Source organism: Protobothrops mucrosquamatus, unplaced genomic scaffold (assembly GCF_001527695.2).
Source record: "Protobothrops mucrosquamatus isolate PMUCROS unplaced genomic scaffold, P.Mucros_1.0 scaffold566, whole genome shotgun sequence".
Taxonomy (NCBI): domain Eukaryota; kingdom Metazoa; phylum Chordata; class Lepidosauria; order Squamata; family Viperidae; genus Protobothrops; species Protobothrops mucrosquamatus.
Genome location: NW_015386869.1, coordinates 354,316 through 369,079, shown reverse-complemented (window position 1 = coordinate 369,079; position 14,764 = coordinate 354,316). Strand labels below are relative to the sequence as shown.

The 14,764-nt window shown below is 38.2% G+C and overlaps 2 protein-coding genes across 2 annotated transcripts in view; one reads left to right on the top strand and one right to left on the bottom strand.

The window, feature by feature from the left end:
- SEC23IP (SEC23 interacting protein) overlaps positions 1-13,774 on the bottom strand; it is a 37,919-nt gene extending 24,145 nt beyond the window's left edge. Inside the window, exons 1-11 of the mRNA XM_015817231.1 lie at positions 13,570-13,774; positions 10,960-11,498; positions 10,038-10,224; positions 8,916-9,109; positions 7,969-8,058; positions 6,207-6,327; positions 5,352-5,441; positions 4,519-4,660; positions 3,342-3,550; positions 2,943-3,055; positions 2,096-2,266 (exon numbers count right to left, since the gene is read on the bottom strand). Coding sequence (XP_015672717.1) covers positions 2,096-2,266; positions 2,943-3,055; positions 3,342-3,550; positions 4,519-4,660; positions 5,352-5,441; positions 6,207-6,327; positions 7,969-8,058; positions 8,916-9,109; positions 10,038-10,224; positions 10,960-11,498; positions 13,570-13,744 — 2,031 coding nt within the window. The 5' untranslated portion in view covers positions 13,745-13,774. The remainder of the gene's footprint in view (positions 1-2,095; positions 2,267-2,942; positions 3,056-3,341; positions 3,551-4,518; positions 4,661-5,351; positions 5,442-6,206; positions 6,328-7,968; positions 8,059-8,915; positions 9,110-10,037; positions 10,225-10,959; positions 11,499-13,569) is intronic.
- Positions 13,775-13,844: 70 nt separating this feature from the next.
- Positions 13,845-14,764, top strand: part of MCMBP (minichromosome maintenance complex binding protein) — a 30,819-nt gene continuing 29,899 nt past the window's right edge. The window contains exon 1 of the mRNA XM_015817230.1: positions 13,845-14,118. Within this exon, the coding sequence (XP_015672716.1) occupies positions 14,061-14,118 (58 nt within the window). The 5' untranslated portion in view covers positions 13,845-14,060. The remainder of the gene's footprint in view (positions 14,119-14,764) is intronic.

Here is a 14,764-nt window from a genome sequence, read left to right as displayed (position 1 = left end):
GGATTCAAAGTTTTGTACTTTGCTGAAGTGGTAAAGATTTTGGCTTACTCGAAGTATTACTTGAATGAATAATTTTTATTAATATGGAGAAGATGGATTGTTTATATTTAAAAGAAGCATAGAGTGGTGGAATATAATTTAGGTTTTTAGTAAATTTGTTCTTTTATATTTTACCTACTCATGTAGAATAATATACTTTATGGAGTTAGAGATATTAATACTTGTTTACTTATATTTGAATATTATCCTGGGACTAGGTTTGGGAAGTCCGGGGGGGTGGGAGGTGGGTTTTCATATAGTATTGTGTAATATTTGTGATGGTTTTTTTTTCTATGATGAAAATAATAAAAATTTTATATTGAAAAAAACCCAATACTATAAACCTAGAGTATCTATTATTCCCCAAATGTCATCACAGAGAAATCCTAAGTAAAGTAGGTTTATCGTGACCAATAAATCGTACTCATTCAGCTCACTGCTGTGATAGCAATATAGCTGCAGCAGTTATCTTGTGTTTCAATTTTAGTTTTTAATTTGTTTCATATCCGGAAATTAAGCGTTTATGTTTCTACATCTTCTCAACTCTGAAGGAACAAGTTACTATTTTGAAAAAACTCAATGATTTAAAACAAGCTCTTTCCAATCTCAAGAGTTTAATCTGGATAATTTAACTCAACGAGTGGCAATGACAATAGGCAATTCATTTCTCAGTTTCATCTTGCCAGAATACTGGCCCCTAACATACCAGTAAACATCTTGTGCCAGTTGCAGCTCAACTCTTTCTCAAATTCCTGGCCACTGATCATGAAATTTCAATGAGTATATTAAAAGGATCTCTCCTACTTCCTGTTCAACTCTCACCAAAGTAAAAGCTACAGATTCTGTTGACCTAAACAATACTTATACCAATGACTTCTTTATGCACTAAAGCAGTGGTTCTCAACCTGTGGGTCGGGACCCCATTTGGGGTCAATTGACCATTTCACGGGGGTCGCCAAGCAAGGCTGTCCATTTTTTTTGTTCGCCATTTTTTTTGTCCGCCATTTTTCCCCCCTTTTCCAGCGGGTGCCTTACCTCCCTTGGGCTGGGCCAGCTGGTGGTCAGCCTGCTCCGTCTCTGCCGCTTGCCAGCTATGCCTCGGCCGGCACAGGGGGCGGAACCACGCATGCGCGGCGCTCCCAGGCAGGGAAAGTCCTCGACTTACGACCGGTTGGGTAGTCCTCGACTTACGACCGGTTTAGTCCTCGACTTACGACCGGTTTAGTCCTCGACTTACGACCGGTTGGGGTCGCGGCATTAAAAAGGTTGAGAACCACTGCACTAAGGAATGTACTCCAAGTTTTCTAATTCAAGCATATAGTCTCCTGGGATCAGTTCAACTTCAATCATTGGCTTGTCCTTCAGTCAAAGAGCTATGGCCTTGACTAGGTCAACATCAATGCCAACTCCAGCAAAATGATATTTGGCAACACATGATGCCACATGGCTGCTCTCATGGAGTACTGTTGGTTAGATGCCAAGTATGAGGATCCTGCTTTCATTAGTATGTTGGAACAATATGAAATCCTTTTTCACAGGAAGCCAACCTCCTCCCTCCCAAAACACATGAAATTGTAAAACTAAAAAATTATACAGCTGCTTTCTGTTAATAGCACATACTCTGAAGTGTGATGATGCCCACTGAGAAATGTGTACACTTCTATATTTTATTGTGTTTCTTGTCTTTTTTATTCACTAGAACTGGCAATTGAACTGAAAAGAACACATGTAAATTTGTCATTAATTAACCTATCACAACTTCTATGCAAACCCTGAAATAATACTTATTCTTCTCAAGGATTTATCATTTTTCAGCTGTCCTAAAATTATTTCAGAGGGTGTAAATATCTCAGGCATTGATTGATCAAGAGGAAGTGGGGAGAGATGGTGATGATCTCATGTTCATTAACATTATATTGCCACATATTAATGTATGCTTATAAATTCCTCCAGATAACAGTGATTCTTGGCTCAACAGATACTTCAGGATGTGCATAAAATGGCAGTGATGTTTTGAATTCAAACAAGCCACATTATTTTTGAATTTTTACTATACCAGAGATTCCATGTCAATCTTCTCCTTTTCAAAAGTACTGATATACTCTGACAAACTAAGCATTTCCAAAGTTCTTTGCAAGGTTGGAATATCATCCTCATCATCATGATCCCCATGTTCATCATTTAAATGAGAAAGCAGACCACCAGCAGAATTAGAATTCAATGACCCCTTGAAATGAAAAAAAAAATCTGCATTAGGTTATAACATTTAAAACCAAAGAAAAGTCAAAATAAATCAGTTTCACTAAGGAATGTGGATAACTCAAAAATAAATCTCATAGAGTGAATGTATGTATGTTTGGTGCTCACTTCAATCCACCATCACAAAAAGAAGCCCAGTCTAGATTGCAGAATATCTAGTTTGGATCTAAAAAACATCAGGATTAAGTACTAATTAGAGTTAATTCTCAAAGGCATTAAAGGAGCAAAAAAAAATCATACAGAAAAATATATATATTCTGCAATAGCCTCTAATGATAATACTCTTTATGACGGAACTTTTTTTAACAATAAAAGCTAAGATTCTAAATAAAAATACAGACAGAAGATCTTTTAGAAACCTGGTTACTTACTATACACCATATATGCATATGATGGCATATAGAAAATGTTTTTTCTTTCATTAATGCTTATGAACTGATCATTTATGACAGAAAAGGATCCTATTTGTTAAAAAAATATTCGCGTACACTTGGAAGAAGACATTCAGTGAATTATGATAGCAGTACTGTTTAATTTGATTAGGCTACATATTTCTAATGTTCTGAATATTGCACTGATCATTTGAAGTTGTTTTTTTTTTACCAATCACACAAATACTAAGGAAGATTGTTTAGTAAAAATACCTGCTGGTCATCTGTCACTTCTTTCACAGCACCATTGGAAGCAACAGTAGTAGAATTAACTGCAGATGTCCAATCCTTTTGATTGGACAGTATGTCAAATAGAACCAAGGACCCTAGGAGATACAAACTCTTATCATTAGAAATAGAATTCTGAGATATCTAAACAGTCTTGGGTTTAAACAGTAATTGCACACTGATGTCTTAGATACGTTTCCCAACCTTCTCTTTGCCTAACAAAATAGAGAGATATTCACAATGTCAGAATACTAGAGACGTTTCTAGGACAAAAATATAACTACAACTTTAAGAACTAAAAACCCCATTTAGACAACAGTTCTCAAGAATTATGCAATAAAAATGTTATATTGAACTAATCATCATATTAAGCCATTGCATTACCTAAACTGTGGCCAGCAACAGAGATTCCTCCTTTAAAATCAGGGTTTCTGCTCATGAATAGTGCATAAAGATGGTTTATCTCTACTGTTACTTTATCCACAACCGTTTGGCAGTAAGTGGGACTATTGTAAAACAGGATATCAAGTAGAGTTTCGTTGGTGAAGTGGCGGAGGCGTCCAATAGTTGGCAATGTTATCTTTTTAATATTCCTTGAAATACACAATTACACAGATTATTAAAAAGTAATTTCAAGCAAGTTTTGCTAAACTAAGAAATGTTGAGAGTAAAAATTGCCAAAGTAGTTTTCACAAATCATTTTTCAAATCTATAAAGCAACCATGGTCATTATGATATTATCTTCCTTGTAGCTTCTCTACTCCATAACAGCCTTGCCCCAATTTAACAGACCATCTGGGAGAAAGAGGTCTGTTATTCATGTTCCTCTGCTAAACTGAAAGTTACACCATCATAGAGATGAACTTCATTCGTTTGATGATATCATTACTTAAACTGACACAAATTTGGTCTGTTGTATCAAGGTTGAATAAACTGTTTCACTTTGTGTGAACCTAATTAGTGATGATGTATTCAATAACCCATGGATAGGCAAACCATTTTGAATTATTTAAAAACACTTAATTAGTGCAATAGTCATTTAGCTCTATTATCCTAGAATGATTGGTTCAAATATTCAAGGAATCACACTGGTTGCATTCAAATATTACAATTAGCAATTATTTAATATGGCAAGAACAAGAGTTATTACATCTGTTTTCTATTTTCCCCATCCTTGTGCAAACTCTAAATTGTGATCAGCCTTAAACAGTTGGTTGTATCAAGTTAATTTAAAAACTATGGTATTAATTTAACCTATTTCAGACAAATCAGTTATAGTACAATAAAATGCAATTACAAAAAATGGAATTAAATGCTAGGGAAAAATCACTATTTTTTATTCTAATGAAAATTTAAGTATAACTTCTCAGAATATGATAACTTATTCATGGGTAACAACATTTAGCAATTCTAAACTAAAAAAAATCACAAAAATTATACACTTAAAGTCACAACTGATCAACTTTGAGATACTAATCAATGATCAAAGAACAACTCTAATTCGTTAAAACATATTACAAACTTATTGGATGAGAGTGATATGTGAGTACTGTAGACCTACCTATCCACCCCTGTTGCATCTCCATGCAAAGCATTGTGCCAATGAACTGGCAGGAATTCGACTCTACTCACTTTATGTTCTTCTATCGATTTCCTAAAATGTGTTTGCAGCAATTTCAGAGATACTGTCCGAAAGTCATCAACTTTTTAAAAAGAGAGAAAAGGAATAATGGTGTCATACGATTAATATTAAATGAAAAAGTTTATGGTAATTATACGCATATTGACTGTTAACAGAATTTCTAATTTCTGAAAATAAATGTTTTCGAGTCCAAACTCTGCAGGTGGATTTGTAAAAGCATAACTAAAATTTTGAATATACTCCACATATTTTGATTTTAAAACCCCAGCAAGTTCTAGAGTGTTCACCTTCCAAGCCATTAAAAAATATGTATGTAGTTGACTTGGATAAAGCATCAGAAGCAGTTTACCACCTTTCACCTCTCCCGATGAGAAAGCTTCACTTCTAAATATTATCAATAATAATAGTTCATAATTCTGCTTTCTTTCACTAATAGCTTTTAAAGCTAATATATCATTTATTTGAACACCTTTTAAGAGGATTATCCCTTTGGAGCAATTTATTCTTTCCATTATCTTCTTAACCACATTGAAATTAGTTTGTATGTTTAGATTTCTGATGCAGTTAACTGTTGTGATTTGAAATCCAATTTAAAGACTGGCCTAAATGCTTTAGTGTACGTGACTAAGTGCCTTTACAAACAACTCTAAATAAAGGTCTAAGAACAACTACATAGTAAAGTAGTAGCTGAAAAAAGAAACAAGCAAGTATGCTTCATATGCATTTCTCTATCCATACTCAAATAATCCTACCACATTCAACAATGCTTCTGAAGCGCAGATCACAGACTGGGCCAATTCCATGGACCATAAATACCAAATGATCAATTTGAGACACTTCACCTATAAAAATAACAATAAATACCATCAGTTACATTCATAAATACTACAAGGCATACTTTCCAATTTAAATATCTCTATATATTTGCAATGTTTTTCTACTCAGCTTTGAAGGCATTCCTTAACTGGTGATCTCAAAATGAGGCAATAGCCTCTCAGGCATCTCTGGATAAATACCACATATCCAGAGGAAAAGTGTTACTATCTATTCCGGAAAGCAGCCTTACTCATTCCCAGCATCTGTACAGTCAACATTCAGAAGCTTGCTGGGAGTCAATATAATCTTTAGCCAAAACATATTTATTATCCTGGCATGTGAGGAGAAAACAAGAGACTGTAGGGCCTACCAGTGGTTCTCAACCTTTTTAATGCCGCGACCCCCAACCGGTCGTAAGTCGAGGACTAAACCGGTCCTAAGTCGAGAACTAAACCAGTCCTAAGTCGAGGACTAAACCGGTCGTAAGTCGAGGACTACCCAGCCGGTCGTAAGTCGAGGACTTTCCCTGCCCGGGAGCGCCGCGCATGCGTGGTTCCGCCCCCTGTGCCGGCCGAGGCGTAGCTGGCAAGCGGCAGAGACGGAGCAGGCCGACCACCAGCTGGCCCAGCCCAAGGGAGGTAAGGCACCCACCGGAAAAGGGGAAAAAATGGCGGACAGCCTTGCTTGGCGACCCCGTGAAATGGTCGATCGACCCCAAATGGGGTCGCGACCCATAGGTTGAGAACCGCTGCTGTAGGGGAACATTTTATATGAAATCCTACACAACTTACCATCTGGAATATCCTCACGATCATCATCAGTTCCACGTTTAACTACTCTTGGTCTCGTCTGATCGTCTTGCGTGGTGCCCCATTCATCTGGTATTGAAGAAGGCTGAAACTGAACTATAACCTGAGATAAAATCAATGTATCACATTTATACATAATTTAACATATTGCGATTTTATGCAATAATATATATAGTATAGTTTAGGTGTATTAAATTCATGGATACAACCATTTTTTTCACCAAGAGAAAATGGCATAAGATTGTTCAGCATATAGTAAGACAAAAATTAAGTTTATATTTATTTCAATTTCCATTTAAAAGATTCTCAACACCTGAAATAATGATTTGTGACAGCACATTATTCAAAATGTTAAACTGCATTGTTGGAAAGAAATATCCAATATGCCTCCTAATATCAGATTATATTGGATATGATGTAAATCCATTGGCGATATCCATTTTGCTGCCCAAATTGATGTAGACCTAACCCTAAGTGGCTTGGTTCCTCAGTAGGATTTTTCCATATGTTTTACAAAGTAAATAATGCTGGCTCAAAGGAACTATACTAACCATACTGTCACAAATCCATTGGCGATGTCCATTTTGCTGCTCAAATTCATGGAGATCTAACCTTAAGTGGATTTCCCTCCCAATGGGATTTTCCCATGTATTTTACTAAGAAATATAGATAACGCATGTTTCAGAATTCACCACTCTCCTAAGCATACCGACACACTACAAATCCATTAGAAATGTCCATTTTGATATCTGAATTCATGAAGACCTAACCCTAACCCTAGGTGGATTTGTCTTCTCAATGGGATTTTCCCATGTATTTTACCGTAGATAATGCCAGCTCGAAAAGTCAGCATGATCCTAAGCGTACCAATGAACTACAAATCCATTGGAGATGTCCATTTTGCTGTCCAAATTTGTGGAGACCTAACTCTAACCCTAAGTGTATTTGCCCACCAAGGGGGTTTCTCCATTTATTTTACCAGGAAACATAGATAAGGCAGGCTGGAAAAGTCAGGGCCTTCCTAAGCATATCGAAGCACTATAAATGTTAGCAATATCATCTTGCTATCTGAATTCATGGAGACCTGACCATAACCCTGAGTAAATTTACTCCCTATTGGGAATAAGGCCTACCCAAAAATTCAGCATCCTTCTAAATGTAGCAATGTGTTATGAATCTGTTGGTGAATCCATTTCACTCTCCAAATTCATTGAGTCCTAATCCTAATGACCTGCAAAGTGATTTTCCCATGTATTTTACCAGGAAACGTAGATAAGGTGGGCTCTAAGATGAATCAGCTATCCCTTAAAGTAGGGTGATTGAAAGACAGATATGATTAACTGCTCTTTAAAAAGCAAAATGGTACCATTTTAGGCCCCAAATAGGAGCAACTTCCCACATTCCCAAATCAAAACTAGTGGAATTTTAGCAACATGCTTTCCAACCATCTCAAACTAATTGGTTTTGGGATATTTTTTCCCCCAATTTTGGTACTTTTCAGGATTTTAAGAATGGGAATTGTAATAGGAAGCCTCTGACAGTCAAAACATTCAGATTCTCTTCCTTAAACCTCCATAATTTACCCTTAGAACTACCCCAAAACATCTCCAGACATTTCAACCTTCCTCTTTTGCCCCAAACAGGCTCCTGCTTCTATATTCAGTTATGATCATCCTCCAAAGTGATAATACCAATACATTACTGATAGCCTCCAGCGTATCTAATTAAGCAACATTCTCATTACCTTAGGATTATGCATAACGAAAGTTTCTCCACCTGGAAATTCTAATCGCCGATGCCACTGATTTGTGGTAACAGCTTTCTTATACTCAGCCTACAACAAATATCAATTATATATCTTGAATATCAAGAAAGCACATCAAAGGACAATGTGATAAGAAGGTAATTTAAATTCATTTATAATATTATATTAAACCACAAATTGTTCCTTGTGGATAAAGACTATGCATTTCCTACCAATCACTCAATTTTTTAAAGGTAGTTACTATTTAAATATGATTAAAACTTTGAAGACAAAGATGTTTTTGCCAGGGTGTTTCATGTCTGATGCTCTAAATGGCACTTGTCCTCCAGATTTGAAGCCACAATGAAAGTCAGATACCAACAATATGAAATTCTATTTTCAGCTAATGCAGCATAGAGTGCTCTAGTTTCAAAACATATTGGCTATATCATGAAATAATCTAAATTATATATTAAGAATACATCTGAACTTAATCTAATATACTAATCTCCAAAATAATTTATTTTGGCAACTGAATAAAAATGATTACAGTTAATTTACTCCACCATTCAGGTGGCAGTTTAATACCAGGTTTTGCCACATACAATCTATTCAGTATAAAGTAATTTTGCATTTTTAAAAAAATAAAATAATAATAACCCAATTTTCAACAGTTTTTTTAATTTATACTAAAATTTTGGTTTAAAATTAATATCACAGCAACATTTTATAAAGCTAACTTAAAGGCCACAAAATAATGATTTTTAAAATAGATTCATTAGGAAAAGCTTGCTGCCCTATGCACTTCACGCAAAAGGAACCGATGATAATGATATGGATGTGGTAACACTTTATTATTTTATTATTCAAAAAAAATTACTTTTGAATTTGGGATTAAAAAAAAAATCTATAGCTAACATTGTTGCCTTCATTTTAAAAATACTCACCTCTAGTTTTTCACTGAAATCCTCAGTATAAGGAATAAATTTGCTGTCCTTATCTCCCTTATAAAACCAAGTACATCGTCTTACATCAGACTGTTGTTCTTCCCAATATACAGCTTTCCTCACACGGTCATATAAACAAACATCATAACGTCCTCCATCAGTACTCAAAATTACACTCTCTGGATCAGGTTGCACTAAAGATTAAGAAGGAAGTTATTACTTTATCAACCTTCCTCCTTTTCTCATCTAACCTGTGAATATTGGAAATGAGAAATCTTTACATTTTACACTGAACAGTGATATTTTGTTTCTGAACTAAAGTTTCTACTGGAAAATGAGGGCAAGTAGGAAAATTTTCTAGATTTACTGTTGCATTTCTTTCAACAGTTGTTCCACTTTGCTCATTGGTGATGTCAAAATCAGACAATATGCGAAATCCACCCGCATGGACAGAACAGAAAAGTTCGGTAGATACCATAGAAAAAGAACAAGAAATAGGAGAAATAATCTGAAAACTAGGGGGAAACCCTCTTTGAGTAATGAAGTATTCAGTATCCAATCTTGTTATTTTGAAATGATTAAAGAGTTTTCTCTCAAGAATCTTGACAGAATTCTCATTACTCATGACTTTATGGAAACTTCCATAATAAACTTGCTGAAAGGAAGAGCGAAAAAAGTGAACAATTTCTCTTACAGAATTGGATGCTTAATGTTGATTACTTTATTAATAACTGTCATCAAAATAACCAAATGATTTATATAAATCCAATACGGTACCATGACAGGTAAAAACGTATATAATATACCTATATTTAACAAGTTGGTATTTTCTAATTACTCTTTGAGCTATAGCATCTGTGAGGAATGCTCAGTTTGATCATTTCCAGGACAGCTCTCAGAAAGTATCAGGAAAAGCAAAACAGCACATAAGAGTTTCTGAAGAAACACTGTTTGTCTCCAAACAAGGATCTACCAGGTCTCATATTTTCAATGAAAAAAAGTCTTTAAATATATGCAAATAATATCTCACTTTAAAATGATCTGCATGTTATATAATATGCTTGTCCATTCTCGTCATGTCTAAAACACCAATTATTACACAAAGGCAATCTTAAGTCTTACCAGAATTATAAACCTTCTCCAGAGCTGAAGAATCTAGATCACTGAACGGCATCCATAGCTCCTTGTTTTCCACTTCCTTACAGTAAAACCAATGTGGCTGAACTGGTTCATACTGGTTTTGTAATAAGACAGGTGGTGCCTTCACAAGTGGACCTGCTGACATTGATGTCTGAGGTGATAGGGCTGACTGAAGTGAAAAAGAGAGAAGGGGGAGAAGTTTCCTTAATGTTCTCAAAGTTTTACTTGATGTTTAGATACAGGACTTTATTATATACAATTCCATTCTGAATTACAAAAATACATTATTCTTATAGATTTTAAATTAACATCCCCATGCTATGTTGGCTTAGCAAGAAAAAGTAACATAGGAGTTGTGTCTTAATTTTGTATATCTGATGGCCAATTATTTTCAAACTTGATCTAAGAGGAAGACATTAGGTTTCACAATTGAATCCTAATCAAAACTCTAGTCAATGTAACTTTCAAAAGTTATCAAATTAAATACAAAAACTAATCAGTTTCATAAGTTTGCAAATATTTACATTCAGATATGACCAATAAACTAAGCAAATATTAACTCTTCACTTGATATAATTAAACAGTGTCAAAAATTCCCAGAATCAAAAACATTTCATCTTTGTTTTCATGCAAAATAATAATCAAGTGCCAAGATAGGAAATGCATATAGCTTTATTTTAAGGACATCATTTGTCTCAAATGCTTTGTTCATGTATGTATAGACTTTCACTTCTCGGTTAAATCAAGTTACAAAACATATCCAGCAAATCATTATTCATTATTATTGAGCTGCTTGAAGACGTGAGAGAGTGAAACGATAATTGTTAGAAGAGCAACAAACTACAATATTCAGTCCTTAACTTTTTTACAGTAATTGCAATATATTGAAAGATAATCTTCCTACCGGCAGCATTGGTCCTGCAGAAGTTGGATACTTCTGCATAGGTGGTACAGAAGGTGAAGGCTGCAGACCCTGGGCAGGTGCTTGTGTCTGTTGCAGCTGTGGTGGAGTGATGTAAGGATTGGCTCTACTACTTAAGGTAGTGTGACGATAAGGGTTATAACCTTGTTGTGATGCTCCCTGAGGTGGTGTTGAAAAGACTGTTGGTGGAGGACCACTTTGCTGAGATGTTTGGTAAGTTCCAATTCCTTGTCCTGAAGTAGATGGAGTATTAAAACACTGTGATTTGGAAACAGAAGCTGAAAATATATTTGGCCCATCTTGTGATGAAGGCAGAAGAGGGAAAGAAACTGGAGGTTTAGAGAAAACAGATGTTCCAGCTTGGGCTGAGGTTGCCACCCCTAAGGGTGGTTGTCCAATGCTTCCAAAGGGATCACTGCTGCTAGGAATTTGGGAGAAATAATTGAATGTAGATGGAGGGTTTACATTTGTGGCTGTCTGGCCTAGGAAGCTGTCTTCTTCACCAACATCTGTGTTATCATCTGCATTAAAGAATATAGTAAGGATCAATAAAAATATGATAGGTTATATGAAAGAATGGCATCTCCTCCATAACATCAACCATGCTATAGTTCACCATTACATTTCAGCAACAAACATCTCTACAACACCATTACATTTCAGCAACAAACATCTCAAGCCTTTCTGTTCAGCTACAGTTTTTGTATTACATCAGTAAGATTTTGGGGGGGGGCAAGTTTTCATCATCCCTAATCTTTTTGGGCACCGTTTTCTGTGAACCAGAGAGGGAGTGGTTTCATAAGGTGACTGCATCCAATGATCAGGCTTTGCTTATTTGCACGGCCTGGTTTCTGGCATTCCATGGATCAGTGCCAGTCCATGGACCAGGAGTTGGGGACCCCTGCAGTATCCAACTTGGAATAGTAACATTAATATATAGTTTTTAACTATATATTATTTATTATTTATATATTTAAACTATTAAGGAGCCATTAATTAATCTAGAAGGTGAACTTTCCTTTGATGGCTACAGGCTACATTTAACATGGGAATTGGGGGGGAGCATTATTTATCAAAAATTGGACAAAATGCAAGGAAAACTCTGTACAATATAGACGTGGATGGAGGCAGAAACTTTCAGATTTGGGAATGATTGAGAAAGTTTTTGATAGTATGAATCCTATTTTAGGGCTTATTTCAGGTAAGAATGTTACCTCATCAGTTTATTGATTAATCAGAGATTATTTGCTAAAATTAACACCATCATTTTTATTGTGGCTCTGCTCATTTTCTCCTAGTGGTAGGACCATTTTTTCCCCTTAACTCTGCCTAATTTTTGAGGATGTTCGTCAATACCGTAATAAGAAGAACTAAGCTATTGCATATAAAGAGGCAGCAAATGCTAAATTGACTTAAACTGACCTAAAATTGATCCAAAAAGATCTGAAAATACGTCTTGGCCATCTGGCCTGGGATCCAATAGCATGAGTCTTCAAAGGGTTTTATTGCTAGGGACATTGTGTGGGCCCTCCTGCAAGTGATGTTTAATGTTTTTAACTTTTTACGATTTTTGCTATGATTCTTTTGGTTACTTTGTTGCATCATTTTGTGTTTTTAACTTTGTACACTGTTTAGAGTCATGGTTTAGAGATGGGCAGGTTTATAAATTTACCAAATGAATAAATAAATCTGGGAATTGTAGGAGAACTATGAATGTGTGAATTAGGTTAATGCTACAAAACCTCTCTTTAACGACACATTTTCTTCTCTCCCATCTGATGTCACTGATTTTCACTACCATCAGCTTGGTGCTTTACCCCTGTCTCCAATCACCATCCTAATAAATTGATTCCTCCAAATCCTGCCTGCTGCGCTTCTTTCCAAGAAACACACCAACATTATGTTCTTCCACATAACTACTTATCTCCAAACAACTAAACTTCCGGGACGCTTAATTTCAAGAAAAAGACATGCAACAAGTCACATGAGCCAGGAAGGAAATCATACCCGCTCACTGGACAAAGTCTTAGGAACTTTCTCTGCGTCTTCAGTAATAAGGTTGCAGCACCAAGGCTGTGAAACCACACACTTTTGTGCACTAAAGCCTGCCAAGGGCATGGAGTGGTGCCCTGAATTGTCAAAAGGACCGTAAAGAGGATTGAAGGGGGCCAGCAAGCCAGGAAATTGGGGGGAGTCTGACCAGGAAAATAACTCGATTTGAAATCAACCTGCTATAAAGAAACCCAGGCCGATATCAACAATACATCCGTTTCCCGTTATCTAATCTAAATGAACGGCATCATCCATGGAAGAAGATTCCACCTTCTCAAACAAACCCCCCTCGTTCATCCTTCCGTCCGTTGTAGGTCCTGGAGGTTACGAGACCTCCGATTCTACAAGATGGACGAGCTTGCAGGCATCGTTATCGCAGACCTACGGCATGGATTCGCCCGATCCACCTAAATGCGAGATTCACCCATCAAAATGAAGCGCGCGTGGCGTGGTGTGTGTGTGTGTGTGTGTGTGTGCGGCCAATGGATTCCAACCGGGGATTCCCAACTCCCGTGTCCCCCCCCGGCCCCCGACCATTACCTGAAGGAAGGAGGCCAGGTCCCGAACCGGCCACGGGCGGGGTTTGGCTGACGGGGATGAAGGGGACGGTGAAATTGAATTCGGTGGCTGAGGAGGAGAAAAGCAAGTTGGTGCCGCCGCCGCCGCCGCTCGTCGAAGACATGCCACCCGTCGCGGAGGTTTTGGGGGCAGCCATGACGGAGGGACTTCCACGTCTCCGATTCTCTGGAGCTCTCCCCGCCTCGGCCCTGCCCCTTCCGCCCGGCTCTAAGATGGCGTCGCCGCCGCCCTCTTCCCTCTTCTCCCGCCAACCCGAGCCCGCGCTGAGAGGCAAAGCGAAGTGAGGGCTTGAGGTCTGCACGGCCTGGCTGCGCCGCTTTCAAGCCCAGCCTGGAAAGCTTCCCCCGCTATCTTAAAAGCGCTCTCGCCCGGCGCGAAGCCTCCAGGAAGAAGCAGGTGTCTAAAGACCTTGGCGTGACTCCTGGCTTTGAACGCGTTGAAGAACCGCAAAGATGCCGTGCGTGGCGGACTGGCTGAACTGCCCGCTCAGTATCGTGCAGGGCATTTTCGGTGAGAGCGGGCCGGGGTGGGCACGAAAACGTGGGAAAGCTGCAAGGCAGGTCAAGGCAGCGGGGAGCGGCCCGAGCTACCCTGTTACGACGCGGACAGGCAGAAGGGAACTCGGCCGAGTCCCCCCCCCAAAAAAAACACGCGAGAAAGAGAGACGGCACGTTGCTGAGAATAGTTCTGGGTCGGGGACGACCAGGAAGGAGACGGCGGCAACTCGCGGCACGGGTTGGAAGGGGAGGGGGGGGGAGGAAGAAGCAGGCCTATCCCGGCAGAACAGAACTGACCGCCGGGCCAAGCTAATAGCGAGTTTGGCCTGGTTAAGTCGGGACCCCGCTGGGCCGAGCGGAGCCGAAAGGCAGCCTCGGAGTTCGTGTGAAGCAAACTTGGCTGCGGGGAGGGCAGTTCCGCACGCCGAAAGTTGCAAACCCCGTGGGAAGGTAGTGTTCCTGAGCATGTGCATTGTGACTTTTCGACTTCTCTGATGTTTGGGGGGCTGAGAGAGAAAATAATGCTTCTAATGCATTGAAGGGGACTTTCCTACTGAATGTCAGCCCGGGCGTCCTTCTTTTGAGTGCTTAATTACTAGTTTACTGCTGTACTTTATAATTAAAAAATAGGGTGAAGGCATGGTATTAGGTTCTGCATG